This window comes from Amblyomma mixtum, chromosome 7 (genome assembly GCF_055824585.1).
Source record: "Amblyomma mixtum isolate Tamu chromosome 7, ASM5582458v1, whole genome shotgun sequence".
Classification (NCBI taxonomy): domain Eukaryota; kingdom Metazoa; phylum Arthropoda; class Arachnida; order Ixodida; family Ixodidae; genus Amblyomma; species Amblyomma mixtum.
Window position 1 is genome coordinate 149,721,324 of NC_143018.1, and position 15,777 is coordinate 149,737,100.

The 15,777-nt window shown below is 49.5% G+C and overlaps 1 protein-coding gene across 1 annotated transcript in view; it reads right to left on the reverse strand.

The window, feature by feature from the left end:
• Positions 1-305: 305 nt before the first annotated feature.
• LOC149337839 (uncharacterized) overlaps positions 306-15,777 on the reverse strand; it is a 58,365-nt gene continuing 42,893 nt past the window's right edge. Inside the window, exons 3-4 of the mRNA XM_089554526.1 lie at positions 7,292-7,573; positions 306-497 (exon numbers count right to left, since the gene is read on the reverse strand). Coding sequence (XP_089410652.1) covers positions 306-497; positions 7,292-7,573 — 474 coding nt within the window. The remainder of the gene's footprint in view (positions 498-7,291; positions 7,574-15,777) is intronic.

A 15,777-nucleotide genomic window follows, 5' to 3' on the forward strand; every position in this document is an offset into this window, starting at 1 on the left:
CACAGGAACGGACACACGGACACACACACGACGAAGCGCTTTTTTTTCGTATTTGAATGGAGAATAAAATAACGCCACAACGTTCTACCATGCGCGACAAATATAAAAAGGGCAGTGACGCTTACTGACGTGAGTCACGAGTTCGAAATAATTTCTCGGCAAAACTCGCTTTGATGCTAGGTGTCGATGCGTATCTCCACATTTCTGGAAACAGAAGCCACAACGATGCAGCGAGGCAGTAAATGAACTAAATATCTAAACTTTCTTCCGTGTTCGTCGGCATTGAATGCCCGCTCATATGTTGCTTATTTCCTGAATTTCCGGTTCCTATTCTCCTTGAGTATCTCCTTGGCGACGGCAAGTCGCGGGAAATTCTTATCGACGACGTTGTTGACGACGCAGCGGCTCTTGTCGAACACTTCGAAGGCCAAGTCGAAGAAGGCCCACCCGACGCGCCTGAACACCGCGTCATCCAGCGGCATCAGGAACTGGCGCATCTGCGAGAATATCTGCAGTGAACACCACCAGCCAGGAACGCGCATGGCACTAGCGTTCATGCAGCACGCTATGTGAATCACCTCGGGCTATCGGGCACGACGTAGGAGAAAAACTGGCTAGGAATCTTCAGTAACTCAAGTTCTTTATTGTGCACCAAAATCTGACTGCCAACGGCGACTTGCTCTTTATTCTCTTCCACCTTAGTTGAAGTTGAAAGTTCATTAAGGAATTCAAACAAAGTTACAAGCGAGAGGTCCCACGGTACAGGACCGCGGGCGGGACCTGCCATGAAAATAAATTTCAATAAGCAACAAAATACAAAATACACAGCACATTAATTAGCGACACAGAGAATAAAGGTAGTGCAGTCGCTACGTTTTTTTTATAGGCTTACAACAGGGAAATAGAGGAAAAAAATTGCTGATGGTTTATCTTTTGTTAAACCTGGTGTGTATAAGCGAGAGCTTCATTTCAATGGCTACGCTAAGAGTGCTGATTGTGGTTGAAGCAATGACGAGACTAGTTTGGCTTTGCGTTTGGATGATCCTATGAAGACACTCCGATGGTCAGTGCAGTGAGACTTGGTGGTTACTAGGTTGACAGAGAATGCCGAAGCAAGTGTAGGCTACACCAAGGTGGCCCGTAAGGTCATAAATTTCTCACTACTCTAACCACATAGCTAAACCACTAGCGATGTTTTTGTTGGACCTTGACTGTACCTTCACCCTAACCCATGACCTTGACCTGACCTATGAACTTATGGTCCACCTTGGTGCAGCACCATAGCAACACACCATTACTCTACAGTCATTTGACCTCTAAATTGCTTGAAGGTGAAAACCGCAGAAAGAGAAATGTATATATACAACCCCTGTATCTTACCGGTACTCATCTATGGGGCAGAAACGTGGAGGCTAACAGAGGGGGTTCAGCTTAAGTTAAGGACAACGCAGCGAGCTATGGAAAGAAAAATGGTAGCTGTAACGTTAAGAGATCGGAAGAGGGCGGAGTGGGTGAGAGAACAAACGCCTGTTAATGACATCCTAGTTGAAATCAAGAGGAAGAAGTGGGCTTTGGCAGGGCATGTAATGCGAAGGCAAGATAACCGCTGGTCCTTAAGGGTAACGGAGTGGATTCCAAGAGAAAGCAAGCGTAGCATGGGGCGGCAGAAAGTTAGGTGGGCGGATGAGATTAAGAAGTGTGTAGGAATATGGTGGCCGCAACTGGTAAAGGACAGGGTTAATTGGAGAGACATTGGGGAGGCCTTTGCCCTGCAGTGGGTGTAGTCAGGCTGATTATGACGATGATGAAAACCGCAAGCGCCTCAAAGAAAGCCCGAGGTCCCGTAGTGAAATTTCGCTTCAGAACGTTTAATGCGCAAAATGTTTGGGTGGGCCCCCATTCCAGGAGCCCATTGGCTTTTGCCGCCGATCTTGCCCTGTTCACAAGCGAAAGCTGATCTTCCGAATGTCAGCTGGACAGCGCCGCCTCCCAGTCCTTAGTTGTTGGATCATTGATTCTTTTCATAGCTGGGCTTTTATGGTATGCCAATACCATATGGTATAAGTGAGCGACTTCACCGCAGAGGGCGCAGTGCGGATTGTACGAATTTGTAAACGTATAGCTGAATTTGACAGGATTTATATAAGTATTCGATCGCAATTTCCTTAAAATCACCCTTTGCTCCCAGTTTAGATTTTTGTGCGGTTCGGCGTATACTTTACTCGTCAATCTCAAATGTTGGAGTAAATCCCTAGAGCTTAATAGTGGTTCAGAATAATTATGTTCCTGCGAATGCCGGGGGGCCCGGGGTAATAGTGCGCGGGCCGCAGCGTGAGCGCCTTCATTTCCAACATCCGTAGAGTGCCCTGGAATCTATATGTCTTGGCGACATGGCCTGTTGAGGGCATTTTTCATAGGAGCGAAGACTATACCACTCTGAACAAGTTTGGAGTGAGCAGAGTGATAAGGCACGAAGCCCTTCTAGGAGCGAGGTGCATAACCCCAACACATATGGCCATCCTTTATCATCAGTACTAAGTCGAGAAAGAAGAGTTTGATGTTTTCGGATAGCTCATGGGTTAAATAAAAAGCGCTGAGTATGCTCTTGAAAAAATCCAGCGTAGGCGTCATATGCTGCTGCATGATCCTTCCGAGGTCTGAGAATGGCCAGAAAATGAGCCACAAGTCTGAACACCCTGGCGATGGCGATTCCCTGGAGCACAGCTGTAAGCTTTCGGTCGAAGTGGGCTAGCAGGAGATCGCTCAGGATTGGATCCAGACACTGTCCAGAGCAAACACCATTCTTCTGAACGTAGACCTCCTTGTTGAAGCTGATGATCGTGTTGGACAGCATCTTGAACGAAAACTCTTTAAGGAAGCGGCTCACGCTGGTGCCGCTTACGTTCTGAAACTTGATGCAACCAAACGAGTCGATACCATTCGACGTCGATACCATTTGACATCCAAACCAGTCGAAACGAGTGAGCAGCAGTCTTGAACTGTTCTCCTTCTACCTGGAGTCCACGATCATCAACTTCAACGAGAACGTCTACGTTCAGAAGCAAGGTGTTTACATTCTATCGTGTCTGGCTCCAATCCTGAGCGACCTGCTCCTAGCCCACTTCTACTCAAAGCTTGAAGCTGCACTCCAGGGACTGGCCATCGCCAGAGTGTTCAGGTTTGTAGATGATTTCCAGGTCATCTTAAAACCTTGCAATAATCATGCAGCGGCATATGTGACGCCTACGCTTGACATTTTCAAGAGCACACTAGGTGGTTTAGACTTAACCCATCTGCTTCCTGAAAACAACAAAATTCTCATTCTCAACTTAGTACTGATGATCAAGGGGGACCAATTGTGGGGGAGGTATGCACTCCGTTCCAAGAATGGCTTCGTGCCTTACTACTCTGCTCACTCAAAACTGCTCAAGCGGGGTATAGCCATCACTGCTATGAAAAATGCCCTCAACAGGTCCTGTCGCGCCATTAGGTGAAGCCAGCTTTGATGCCCAGATAAACCGGGTCAGGTCGGCAGGGTTCCCGGAGCATCTTCTTCGCAGGCTGTCTGAAAAGAGTTTGGGCGAATTACGTGGTCAACTGACCACCAAAGAAAAGGAAAAAGTTCCGCTGGTGGTGGTTCCCTACGTCGATGCGTTTGCGAACCAGTTGAAGAAGCCTGGCGCAAGGTTTGGTTTTCGAGTGGTCTTTTCCGCACCGCACAAGCTGGCCGGGTTATGCTAACTTGTAAACGGAGGTGAACGAAATAAGTCGGAATGTCGTAACAAGCACCAGACCTGTTTCATACGGTGTGAGCAAGGTGTGGTGTAGGATAATCCGCTCTCATGTGGCCGGTCGTACATTAACCAATACGGCCAGTGTATTAATGACCACATGACAGCACGTCGCCTCGATGAAGCCATTGCCCAAGCCCGGCCCTGCACCTGCGCTTGTGTGTGTTTCTGTGTTCTTACTCTGTCCTTGTTTTGTTCGCGCAGTTTTAAGTATGAACGATTCAGACCAACTAGCCCGCCAGAAGATACTTTTGATCTGCGCTTGTGTGTGTTTCTGTGTTCTTACTCTGTCCTTGTTTTGTTCGCGCAGTTTTAAGTATGAACGATTCAGACCAACTAGCCCGCCAGAAGATACTTTTGACTGCGCTTGTGTGTGTTTCTGTGTTCTTACTCTGTCCTTGTTATGTTCGCACAGTTTTAAGTATTAACGATTCAGACCAACTAGCCCGCCAGAAGATACTTTTGAACCTGAATAAGATTGCCAACAGAGCAATATCAGGAAAAAATCGCAACTGCAGCACGTCCGGATGGACGCAGAATGACCGTCTGAGGGACCGTGCTGAAATGTTAAGGTCTTCGGCCCCCAAGACCAACCTCACACTGCATTGCTGCAAGATCTTGAAAAATCACTCGCGCGAGAATTATAGAAGCCTTCGTAATAAGCAGAAGAGCCGTACATTTTGTTTGCTTGCTAAAGAGATAGCCTTCTTAGATTGCTGTAATCTTTTGACGGGCGCTGCTGCCTGCATCTGCACTTTTTTTCCGGATTGTATTCGCTGCTGCTGATACTGCTGTATTCGCGGTGCGCTCCTGACTGACCGATTAAAAAGAAATAAGCGCATACTAGTATCCACAAGAGTTATGCCTCTTAGATAAGTTCTCGGTCGGCTCTTATTACTAGTTTTTATTAATGATCCTCCCCATTACCTTGCTAACTTCATTACGTCACGGGGAGACACCGGATCATTTAGTTTAAAAAGCTCGAACACAAGTAGTACTTGAATAGCTGTTGAAATCTTCGTTTTGACTGTAGAAATGCTTGAGTGGTTCTTCACGGTCAGCAAAAATTTGTAATTTATCTCTTCCAATCTCACAGAACTGCTCTTGAATGCAATGCTTAATTCCTGATCCTATGTTAAGAAACAGATTCACAACAGCGCTACGGAACGAGGACAGAAGGAACACGAAAAACACAGGACGGGCGCTGTGTTCCTTCTGTCCTCGTTCCGTTCCGTAGCGCTGTTGTGAATCTGTTTATTAAGCATGAACCAACTAGCCCACACCAGAATCCTCTTAGAATCTGTTAAGAAATTACTACTAATTTCTCCAGTCATCAATACCACAGTTAAACGATAAACTGCTGGCGGTTTTGGATTGCCAACCCCGAAATATAGTGCGAAAGCAGGTTTTTGGAGGTAGACACAAACTCGACGCACCTGGAAGCACGATGGACGTTTATTAAGACGACGACATGCAATGCACAGCACGAGAGCTGGTTGCAGTTCAGCAGAAGGCGTGATCGGCTGCGGCGATAGCATGGTGCTAAGTGGCCAGCGAAACTGATCGGTTCGCACCGCAGCGTGTTCTAAACGGAGTCGCGGCAATTCTTATTTTAATTCTCCATTTGGCCAAGCTCATCCTCATTCAAGGTGTCGTTTATTTCCCTCCGTTTCCCGCATGACGTGAATAAGTTGGAAACCTTCGCCACACAAGCGTATTTTTCAGGTTATGAGGACAACAATGACTTCGCGCTTAGAAACTGAAAATTTTTCCCACGGTATCCTTGGCTTGAATGGTTCTTGGCCTCCTCCGTATTCTACGTTACGAGCCCCTCAACCCCCCATCCTTGTACACCTGATAGCTTAACGATGCTCACGCTACTGATGCCATAGGAAGAATAAGAGGGTTTTTGTACAGCTGCCTCTTTCAGCGTTCTATCACGTTCTACGCGGCAGTTGCGGTTTAACATGCCAATCCTATGTCCGGCGCTATCGTCGAGGGTGGCGCTCGTGAAACTTTCCGGACTGGGCTCCATTGCAACACATATGGCCTGGAAAGTCCACGGGACAGTCACCGTCGTACTTCAGTAGGTAGAGCACTGCACGATACATGCGGAGGTCATAGGTTGGCCCCCCTCCCCCTGCACCCCCCCCCCCCGCCCCCCGGTCGCATGTGGTTGTTTTTTGTTCTGCATTATAATTACCTATCTTTCAGGCAAAAATTCTTACACTACTAATTTCCCATTCACAACAAATTAAATAAAATAGAAAGATTACTCTATGATTTCCTTTCTTTTGGCGACTCATGGCTTTCTTCGTATGTGTTTCGGTTTCGGTTTATTAGGGTTTTAACGTCCCGAAGCAACTCAGTCTATGAGAGACACCGTAGTGAAGGGCTACGGACATTTCGACCCCCTTGGGTTCTTTAACGTGCACTGACATCGCACAGCACACGGGCCTCTAGAATTTCGCCTTCATCGAAAGTCGGCCGCGACGGCCGGGATCGAACCCGCGTCTTTCGGGTCAGCAGCCGAGCGCCGTAACTACTGAGCCACCACGGCGGGTATGTGTGTCGCAACAAGCCAAATTCCTTATCCTTGTCTGCTTGTAGCACAAAGTCGCTATACCAAAGGTCGTTCAGTGCCGTTGAAGGACTCTCGCTATACGTTCCTGTCCAGCGACTCCTGCGGCCACCTTATCGACGCGATCTTCCCGATCTTATTCGCCCTTGTGCTTCTCTTGACCTTAACCACCAAGGGAGAACCAGCCATCTTCTTTTGTGTCTTATTTTCCTCGAGGAGAGAGAGAGAGAGAGAGAGAGAAAACATTTATTTAAACGATCCATGCCTAGAGAGGGAGTTCTTCCCCCAGGACCGTGAGCAGGTGTTGCAGGAGACGAAGAGCCGTTTTGCCGAGTTAGGCAACCCGGGCCTCCCAAGTGAATGTGTTGAGTGAGAGCGATGAGCGAGAGCGACGTTGCGTGGTGCTGGCTCTTGGGCAGTTCCAGTGCGTGTGAAGAAGCGCGGGCATGGAGCCACACAATTGATAGTGATGTGTATTGGGCTCCTGTTGTGTAAGGTGAAGTCATTGGGTAGCGAGTGAGTTTGGGCTTGTCTGAGCTGCGCTGCGTGCTTTCCAGAGCGATAGTAGGGTGGCCTACGCAGTTCTCGTCTGGCTATGCGAACCCTTTAATGTAGGCTATTAGCTATTTGTAGCGTTGAGCCCTGTGCACCGCTGGTAAATACGGTTCTTGGCAAGCATGAGAAATATATGAGCCCCGGGAGATCGAGGCGGTGGAGTGGACTCTGCCGTTTAACACAGAGGAAGTATGACCTGGGATCCATTCGAGGTGGACCACTACTGCTGCACGGCATTGTCCATATGCAGCTAGCGTGGTTAGTATACGGGGAGGGAGTTGATTGCGAGAGAAGGCCCTCGAGAGGTAGTCACCGAGTAGCTTATGGCTCCCAGCATGCTTTACGCTTTCAAGGTAAACGGTACCTTCTTTTCCACGGTGGCGGGCGTCTCGAAGGTAGCGAGTGTGTTGACTTCGTAGCTCAATGCTGTGAGGCTGTCCGCATGCTCCTGCTCGTTGGGCGCTGTCTTGTGGCAGTAAGCGTAGAAGGGCTGCGGACGGGCGCCCACGCAAGGCTTGCCGAACGTCACGGGCTGGGTCACATTTTCTACCATGGTGTAGGCCACGAAGACCAGCGTAGATGACACCGCCACTTCGATGCTCTTCTCACCCGTCAGGAAAGACACGAGAAACTTGAACATGTGCTCCTAGACGTGAGGAAAGAAAGCTCTTGATCTCGTGCGTTCATTCGCCCGCAACTTCCATTTTCCTCAAATATTATGATGCAAAGAGGCTAGCGTTACCCTTGAAAATTTGTACTTTACTGTCGATTAGGAGTCTACGCCAAATGAGGCTAAGCGTCCTTTTACAGATTTGTTTTAATGCCAGCTTTCGTTCAGTTCCGGCGACCGAGCGAAAAAAAAATTGAAGCGCAGCATCACCACACAGTCTGAAAGCGCAAGCCCATGTAGTTATATTACTGGCTATCATCATCATCATCATCATCAGACTGACTACGATCACTGCAGGGCAAAGGCCTGCCCCATGTCTCTCCAAATAACCCTGTGCTTTGCCAGTTGCGGTCAGCCTATGCCCGCAAACATCTTAGCCTCATCCTCCCACCTCATTTGCTACCACCCGTGCTACGTTTGCCTTCTCTTGGAATCCACTGCGTTACCCTTAAGGACCAGCCGTTATCTTGCCTTTGCATTGCATTTCCTGCAAAAGCCCACTTCTTCCTCTTGATTTCAACTAAGATGTTATTAACCCGCGTTGTTCCCTCACCCACTAAGCTCGCTACCGGTCTCTTAACGTTACACCTATTATTTTTGTTTCCTTAGCTCGCCGGGTTGTTTTTAACTTAAGCTGAGCACTTATCGTTAGCTTCAACGTTTCTGCCCCATAGGTGAGTATCGGTAAGATACAGATGTCGTGTACTTTTCTCTTTAGAAATACTAGTAAACTGCCATTCATTATCTTAGAGAACCTGCTGTATGCGCTCTACCTCATTCTTATTCTTCTAGTTATTTCCCCCTCTTGATCCGGATTATCGGCCACTAGCATCACATTCACTAATAAGAAGCAGCCTCTAAGTTCTACATACACACTTGCTGACACACAGGTTAAAAAATATGATCAGGTGAAGTATCTGGGACTCATCCTAACATCTAATCTGCGTTGGGAGCCCTACATCAAATTCATTGGTTCTAAAGCTGAAATTACATTATTTAAGGAGAAAGCTCGGTAACACGCCGGCCCATATTAAACTCAGTGCCTATAAAACTCTTATAAGACCTACCTTAGAATATGCGGATATAGTCTGGAGCTCCCATCAAAAAAATTTAATCAACAATTTAGAGCGCATCCAAAACTAGCAGTGAGGTTTGTCTATCCAAAATATTCGCGCCAAACTAATGCTACCAGTCTAATAATTCAGTCAAATTTACAAAGCCTGTCACAGAGAAGAATCATTTCAAGATTAAAGTTTTTGTTCCAGCTTCTTCACGGCCATTTCAAAATAGCCAATTCACAATACTTACACCCGCCATTGAAACACTCGTTTAGAACTAACCACAGTAAAACACTTCGTCAACCAGTTAGCCGTGTAAATATCCACAAGTACTCCCTGTTTCCAGATGCTATATAATATTGGAATAAATTCCTTGAAGATGCGGTGAAGTGTACGTCCATGGAACTATTTCTTAATTATATCGAAAAAATTGACTTTTCTGTTTAATTCTCTCCTACTCTTTTTGTATTTGGGTCAGAGAACATCTCTGTATTTTTGAATTTTTGTTTTTACTCTGTTTGATCAGTGATGCATTGTAAACACTCCTGCATGGGCCCGATAAGGGCCTGCAGTATGTTTAAATAAATAAATAAATAAATAAATAAATAAATAAATAAATAAATAAATAAATAAATAAATAAACAAGACGTGTTCCGTTACCACTTCCAGTACCTCGCTATCGATTGTGAACTGCTCTCCGCTTGCCAGACTGTTGAACATTACTTTGGTTTTCTGCACTTTTTTTTTAAAGACCTACCATTCTGCTCTGCCCCTCTAACTCATTCATCATGTTTCGCAGCTCAACTCCGTAGCTAATTAGCACGGCAATGACACTAGAGAATCTCAAATTGCTTAGGCATTCTCCATTAACCCTTATTCCCAGGTGGTCCCAATCCAGGCCCCGGAACAGCTCCTGTAAACAGGTGGTGAATAGCACTGGCAATATCGTGTCTCCCTACCTGATACTCTCCCTGATTGGAATTTTATTGCTTACTTTATGAAGGACTATGGTAGCTGTGCAGTCGTTATATATATCTTCCAGTATTTTCACATACTACTGTTGTACACCCGGGTTCCGCAATGCCTGCATGACTGCTGAGGTTTCCACTCAATGAAATGCGTTGTCGTAATCAATGAATACTATATATTGAGGATGCTTATATTCCACGCACTTCTGTATCACCTGACCGATACCGTGAATATGCTCTATTGTCGAGTATTGTTTACAAAAACCTGCCTCGTCATTTGTGTGATTGAAGTCGAAGGTTCTGCTGGTTCTATCTGTGATTACTATTGCCACGTAGTGGTGACTGCAGTCCGGCGAAGAGAAAGACAGCGAGAATGTCTTCGAAACGAAACTCTTTATATGGGCTGACTTGCACACGCAAAGAACTGTATCACTCGGCGGCGGCGTAGCAACAAGCATGCTCGGCGGTCGTCGAACAGAATGCCCGCTGCTGTCGGCGGTGCTCTTTTTAAAGCTGATAGCGAACTTTCGAGATAAAGCTTGGAAAGTTACTAGAATACTCTAGAACAACGTAGAGTCGGCTCCGCCTGGATGCGATCGATCGAGATAAATCTGGGCGCGTCTTGCATCACAAACAAAGCAATAAAGCGGCGTGCCGGCAGCTTCGAACACTACAAACATTCGCGGCTTTACTCCCATTTCAAAGAAGCATCGACCAGATGCTTTAGTACATAATGCGGCCATAGACAACTAAAACGGATTGTGTAAAAATAAAAACCACGTGCTTTAACGCGCACAATAGGGCATAGACGGATGACATGGACAACTTCTGGTCGTACGCGGTGTCGCTGGGATGCAGTCACTTGGTCAGGGGCGACCTCCCAGTGCAGTTCACCTAGCCGACGAAGAACCTTGCACGGGCAGAAATAGCGGCGCAAAAGTTCTAAATCCGCGGCGGCGAATGGGAGTCCAAACTCAGACTCGGTCTCCTGGCTTGTATTCCGCGTTGCGTCATCGTACGTAGTAGCGTCTGGCGTCGCTCCGCTGCTGGTCTTTGATCCGTAATCTGTCAAGTCTTCGGGCTTCTTCTGCGTGTTGATGGTAGGCGGCGACGTCGACGTTATCTTCTTCGGTAACATCGGGCAGCATGGCGTCTAGCGCGCTCGTGGCCTCCTTGCCATGGACGAGCCTAAAAGGCGTCATCTGGGTGGTCTACTGCACCGCGGTGTTGTATGCGAAGACGATGTAAGGCAGGATAACATTCCACGTCTTGTGTTCGGCATCGACATACGTGGCGAGCATATCGGCGATGGTTTTGTTCAGGCGCTCGGTCAGTCCGTTGGTCTCCGGATGGTATGTAGTTGTCCTCCGATGGCTGGTTTGGCTATAACGCTGGATGGCTTGCGTCAGTTCCGCCTTGAATGCTGTTCCGCTGTACGTGATGAGCACATGGGGGGCGCCGTGTCGCAGAAGCATGCACTCCACGAAAAATCTGGCGACTTCTGCTGCTGTTTCGTTCGGTAGGGCTTTTGCCTCGGCGTAGCGGGTCAGGTAGTCAGTCGCTATAATGATCCACTTATTTCCAGATGTTGACTTCGGGAAAGCGCCAAGCAAGTCCATGCCCATCTGCTGAAAGGGCCTTCAGGGGTGTTGAATGAGATTCAGAAATCCTGCTGGTCGGGTTAGAGGGGTCTTTCATCGCAGACAGTCTCGGCAGGTTTTCACAATGTGCGACATCGGCAGACACTCGTGGCCAGTAATACTTGACATGAATGCGGCGAAGGGTGCGAGAAAACCCGAGATGTCCAGCTATCCGCTCGTCGTGTGGAGCCTAGAACTTCTCCGCGCAGACTTGCAGGTACAACAAGGAGGTAGGCGGTTTTGTTCGCTGCAAAGTTCTTCACGAGGACATCATTCTGTAAACAGAACGAACACAATCCTCTCTTGAACGACGCGGGAGGTGAAGAAACCTTGCCTTCCAAGTCCTCGACGAGGCATTTTAGGTCGGGGTCCAAGCGTTGCTGTCGTGCAAAAGAGCTGGAGCTGATGGGTCCCAAGTAGGCGTCCTCATCGACGTCTGGCGGCAGTGCATCTACAGGGGCTCATGACAGGCAGTCGGCGTCAGAGTGCTTGCGTCTGGATGTGTAAACGACGGTGACGCCAAAGTTCTGTAGGCGCAGGCTCCATCGAGAGAGGCGGCCGGAGGGGTCCTTCAAACTGGCAAGCCAGCACAGCGCGTGGTGATCGCTGACCACCTTGAATGCTCGTCCGTACAGGTCGGGGCGGAATTTCGACGTAGCACAAACGATGGAAAGGCACTCCTTCTCGGTTGTCGAATAATTAGCCCCGGCTTTGGACAGGGAACAGCTAGCGTATGCGATGACTTTCTCCACTCCATCAGTTTTCCGAACGAGGACAGCCCCCACTGTGTCGGTGCGAATTTCATTCTCAGCGTTTCCGTCAAAATGCGCGAGGATCGGTTTGGACTGTGAACGACGCTGAAAAAGTTATTTGAAGGCTTCTACTTGCGGCGCTTCCCATTTAAATGGCACGTCTGCCTTTGTCAAATGGGTCAGTGGCTCGGCGATGCGCGAAGAGTTCTTGACAAATCGTCGGTAAGTCTGAGGAATCCGAGGACAGTCGGAGGAACCTGCGCACAGCTTTCTTGTGCGGAAACATTGCGATAGCAGCTGTTTTCTGCGGCTTTGGGCGTACTCCCTCATTGCTAACGATGTGGCCTAGAAAGAGCAGCTTTTCATAGGCAAAATGGCACTTCTCTGCTTTGAAGGTTAGGCCGGACGATTTGATTGCATCTAGTACTGTTCGGAGCCTTTTTAGGTGCTCCTCAAAGCTCGAGGCGAAGACGTCATCTAAATATACCAAACAAATCTGCCACTTCAGGCCTGCCAGCACTGTATCCATTACTCGCTGAAATGTCGCTCGTGCGGAACAGAGACCAAACGGCATCACCTTGAAGTCGAAGTGGCCATCTGAAGTGATTAATGTGGTCTACTCGCGGTCTCTTTTATCGACTTCAATTTGCCAGTAGCCGCCCTTAAGGTCCATCGATGAGAAATACTTAGCCTTACAGAGCCGGTCCAGTATGTCGTCGTTGTGGGGCAGGGGGTACGCGTCCTTCTTTGTGATGTTGTTCAAGCGGCGGTAATCAACGCAGAATCGAAGTGTGCGGTCTTTCTTTCTCACTAGAACGACCGGTGCGGCCGAGGGCCTCTTTGAAGCTTGGATGACGTCGTCGCGAAGCATGTCTTCCACTTGGTCCCGGATGGTTTGTCGTTCTCGCGGCGACACTAGGCAGCGGCTTTGGTGGAGAGGTCGGGTGCGCTGGACGATTATTATGCGATGCTTGGCAATCGGCGTTTGTCGAACCTTCGGCGATGGCGAAAACTACTTGTTGTAGCTTCGAAGGAGATTGCGGATCTGGTCTTGTCTGTTTCGGGGCAGGGCTGGGTTTATGTCGAAAGTGGGCGAGTTCTCTTGGTCAGGCGAATCTTCTGCGGATGGGTCGGAGAGGCCGAAGAAGTGTCGTACGTCAGACATTTTTTCGAGGAAAGCAATCATCGTTCCTCTGTTAACGTTCCGGTACTCTTCGCTGAAGTTAGTCAGCAGTACTTCGGCTTGTCCTTTGCGGAAATGTGCGATGCCTCTTGCGATGCCGATTCCTCGGTCTAGAAGCAATTGCATGTTCCCCTCAATGATGGTTTCAGTGTTATTGGCTTCCGCGGCGCCTACGGTGACGATGATGCTTGAGCGGGGAGGGATACTAAGCGCAACGTGATGTTCCGTCGACGGGATGGCCTCATCTGTGGAAAGTGTGATCAGCTTGGACCGGTTTTGGTTTGGTTTTATTCGGGTTTAACGTCCCAAAGCAACTCAGGTTATGAGGGACGCCGTAGTGAAGGGCTCCGGAAATTTCGACCACCTGGGGTTCTTTAACGTGCACTGACATCGCGCAGTACACGGGCCTCTGGAATTTCGCCTTCATCGAAATTCAGCCGCCGCGGCCGGGATCGAACCCGCGTCTTTCGGGTCAGCAGCCGAGCGCCGTAACCACTGAGCTACCGCGCGGAGCCAATTAGCTTGGATCGCAGGTCGATGATCGCCTGACGCTCATTAAGGAAATCTATGCTCAAGATCACTTCGCGGGAACATTGCCGTAGCACTACGAAGGTCGCGGGATAGGTATGTCCCTTGAGAGTCACTCGCGCTGTGCATCGTCCTGATGCCGTAATGAGGTGTCCCCCTGCGGTGCGAATTTGTGGGCCGTCCCAAGCGGTCGTTACTTTCCTCGGCTGCGCAGCGAATGGTCCATTCATCACCGAATAATCGGCTCCTGTGTCGACTAGAGCGGTGACTTTCCGGCCGTCGATAACAACTTCTAAGTCGAATGTCCTCGCTCTGGAGTTGCACGTCGTTCTCGGCTTCGGGTCATGGCTTCGTCGTGTATGTGAATCGTGGGTGGGGCGTGTGATCGAAGCTTTCCTAAGTGGTGGCATAGTTTTGAAGGCGATTCGGGTCGTGGTCGAGGTTGTCATTGTATGCGGCGTCTTCATATGGCGTGGTCGCTGGAGGATCTTCGTTGCTTCCTCGGCAAGCAACCTGACCTCCACAGGTTGCTTTGTTTAGTTCCCCCAAGGGGGCTAGGGGACCTTCCTCGGACAGCCGCGCTTAGCTGCGGCCTGGTGATGCAAAACGTGCGGTAGACGACGACGGCGAGCGGGAAAGACGGCTTGGCGAGACGTACTCTCCTCTGTGCAGGTAGTCTTCGATTTCCCGTGGTCGCTGGCTGGGGAGCGGTCGTGGGGCGTCGATGGCGAAACCACGCAGGCCGATGCTCCTGCACGAGCAGTGGCGAAGTACATGACCGGCTTCGCCTCAATGGAAGCACAGCGGGCGGTTCTCGGGGGTCCTCCAGGCGTCGCACTTCCTGGGGCTTGGGCGTCGTTCGTAGGCTAGGCGGGTGGGGGCAGGGTTGCGACTTTCAGGAACAGCTGGTTCACTTGGAAGAGGCGGACTTCGGCTCTCTCGTTGGGCCTGAGGTCTGCGTACTGCAGCGGCGTAGGTTAAGGCTGGAGCTTCAGCTGGAGGCGAAGATGACGGGGTGCCAAGCGCATGCTGCACTTCTTCACGTACGATTTCCTCAAGTGTCGCAACTTGGGGCTGGTTTGAGAATGGTAATAGGCGACGCAACTCTTCCCGTACAATTTCGCGTATGACATCCCGCAGGTTGCATCCGAATGCTGCGCCATCCGAGAAGGTTGTTGAGGTCACTTAGAGCTGTCGAGGGAAATGGCGGGCTCGTGCTTCCAAAGTTTTCTCAATGGTGGCTGCTTCGCTGGTGAATTCAGCAGCGGTATTGGGTGGATTGCGGGTCAAACTAACGAAAAATGCCTCTTTAGCACCGCGCATCAGAAGCTCCACCTTCTTATCTTTTGTGATGTCAGAATCGACTCGTCGAAAAAGGCGCTTCATGTCCTCTACGTACGCGGTCACTGACTCGTTCGGGTGTTGGATGCGTGACTGGAGAAGCAGCTGAGCTCTTTCTTTCCTGATGATGCTTGTGAAGGCCTTCAGGAACTGCCCCTTGAATAATTCCCACATCGCTAGAGAAGCTTCGTGGTTTTCGAACCAAATTCTCGCTGGTCCTTCCAAGGCGAAGAAACCACGGCTCACTTTAGTCTCGTAGTCCAAACTGTTGAACACGGCGACACCTTCAAACAGTTCCAGCTCCTCCAGTTCCAGTTCCAGTTCCTCGGGATCCTCGCCCGGTGAAGCGTTGAACGTGGGCGGCAGTCGGGGCTGGTGTAAAATAATGGGGGCGGGTGTCGTACCCATGGCTGATGTCAAAATTGAGGGGTCCTTCTTCGTTCGCGTGCGGTCCGGTAGCAGTGCGAATTCTGGTGGACACTTCTGGAGACGACGGCTGCTTCGCCCTTCGCCTGCGGGGGGGACGACTTCTGCGGCTTTCGCGTGATTTTCTTCGAGACGGCTCGGGCTGCTCTGACGGCTCCCAGGGGGTGAGGGCGACAGGAACATCCGTTAGCACCTCCACCAGATGTCACGTAGTGGTGACTGCAGTTCGGCGAACAGTAAAACAGCGAGAATATCTTCGAAACGAAACTCTTTATTTGGGCGGA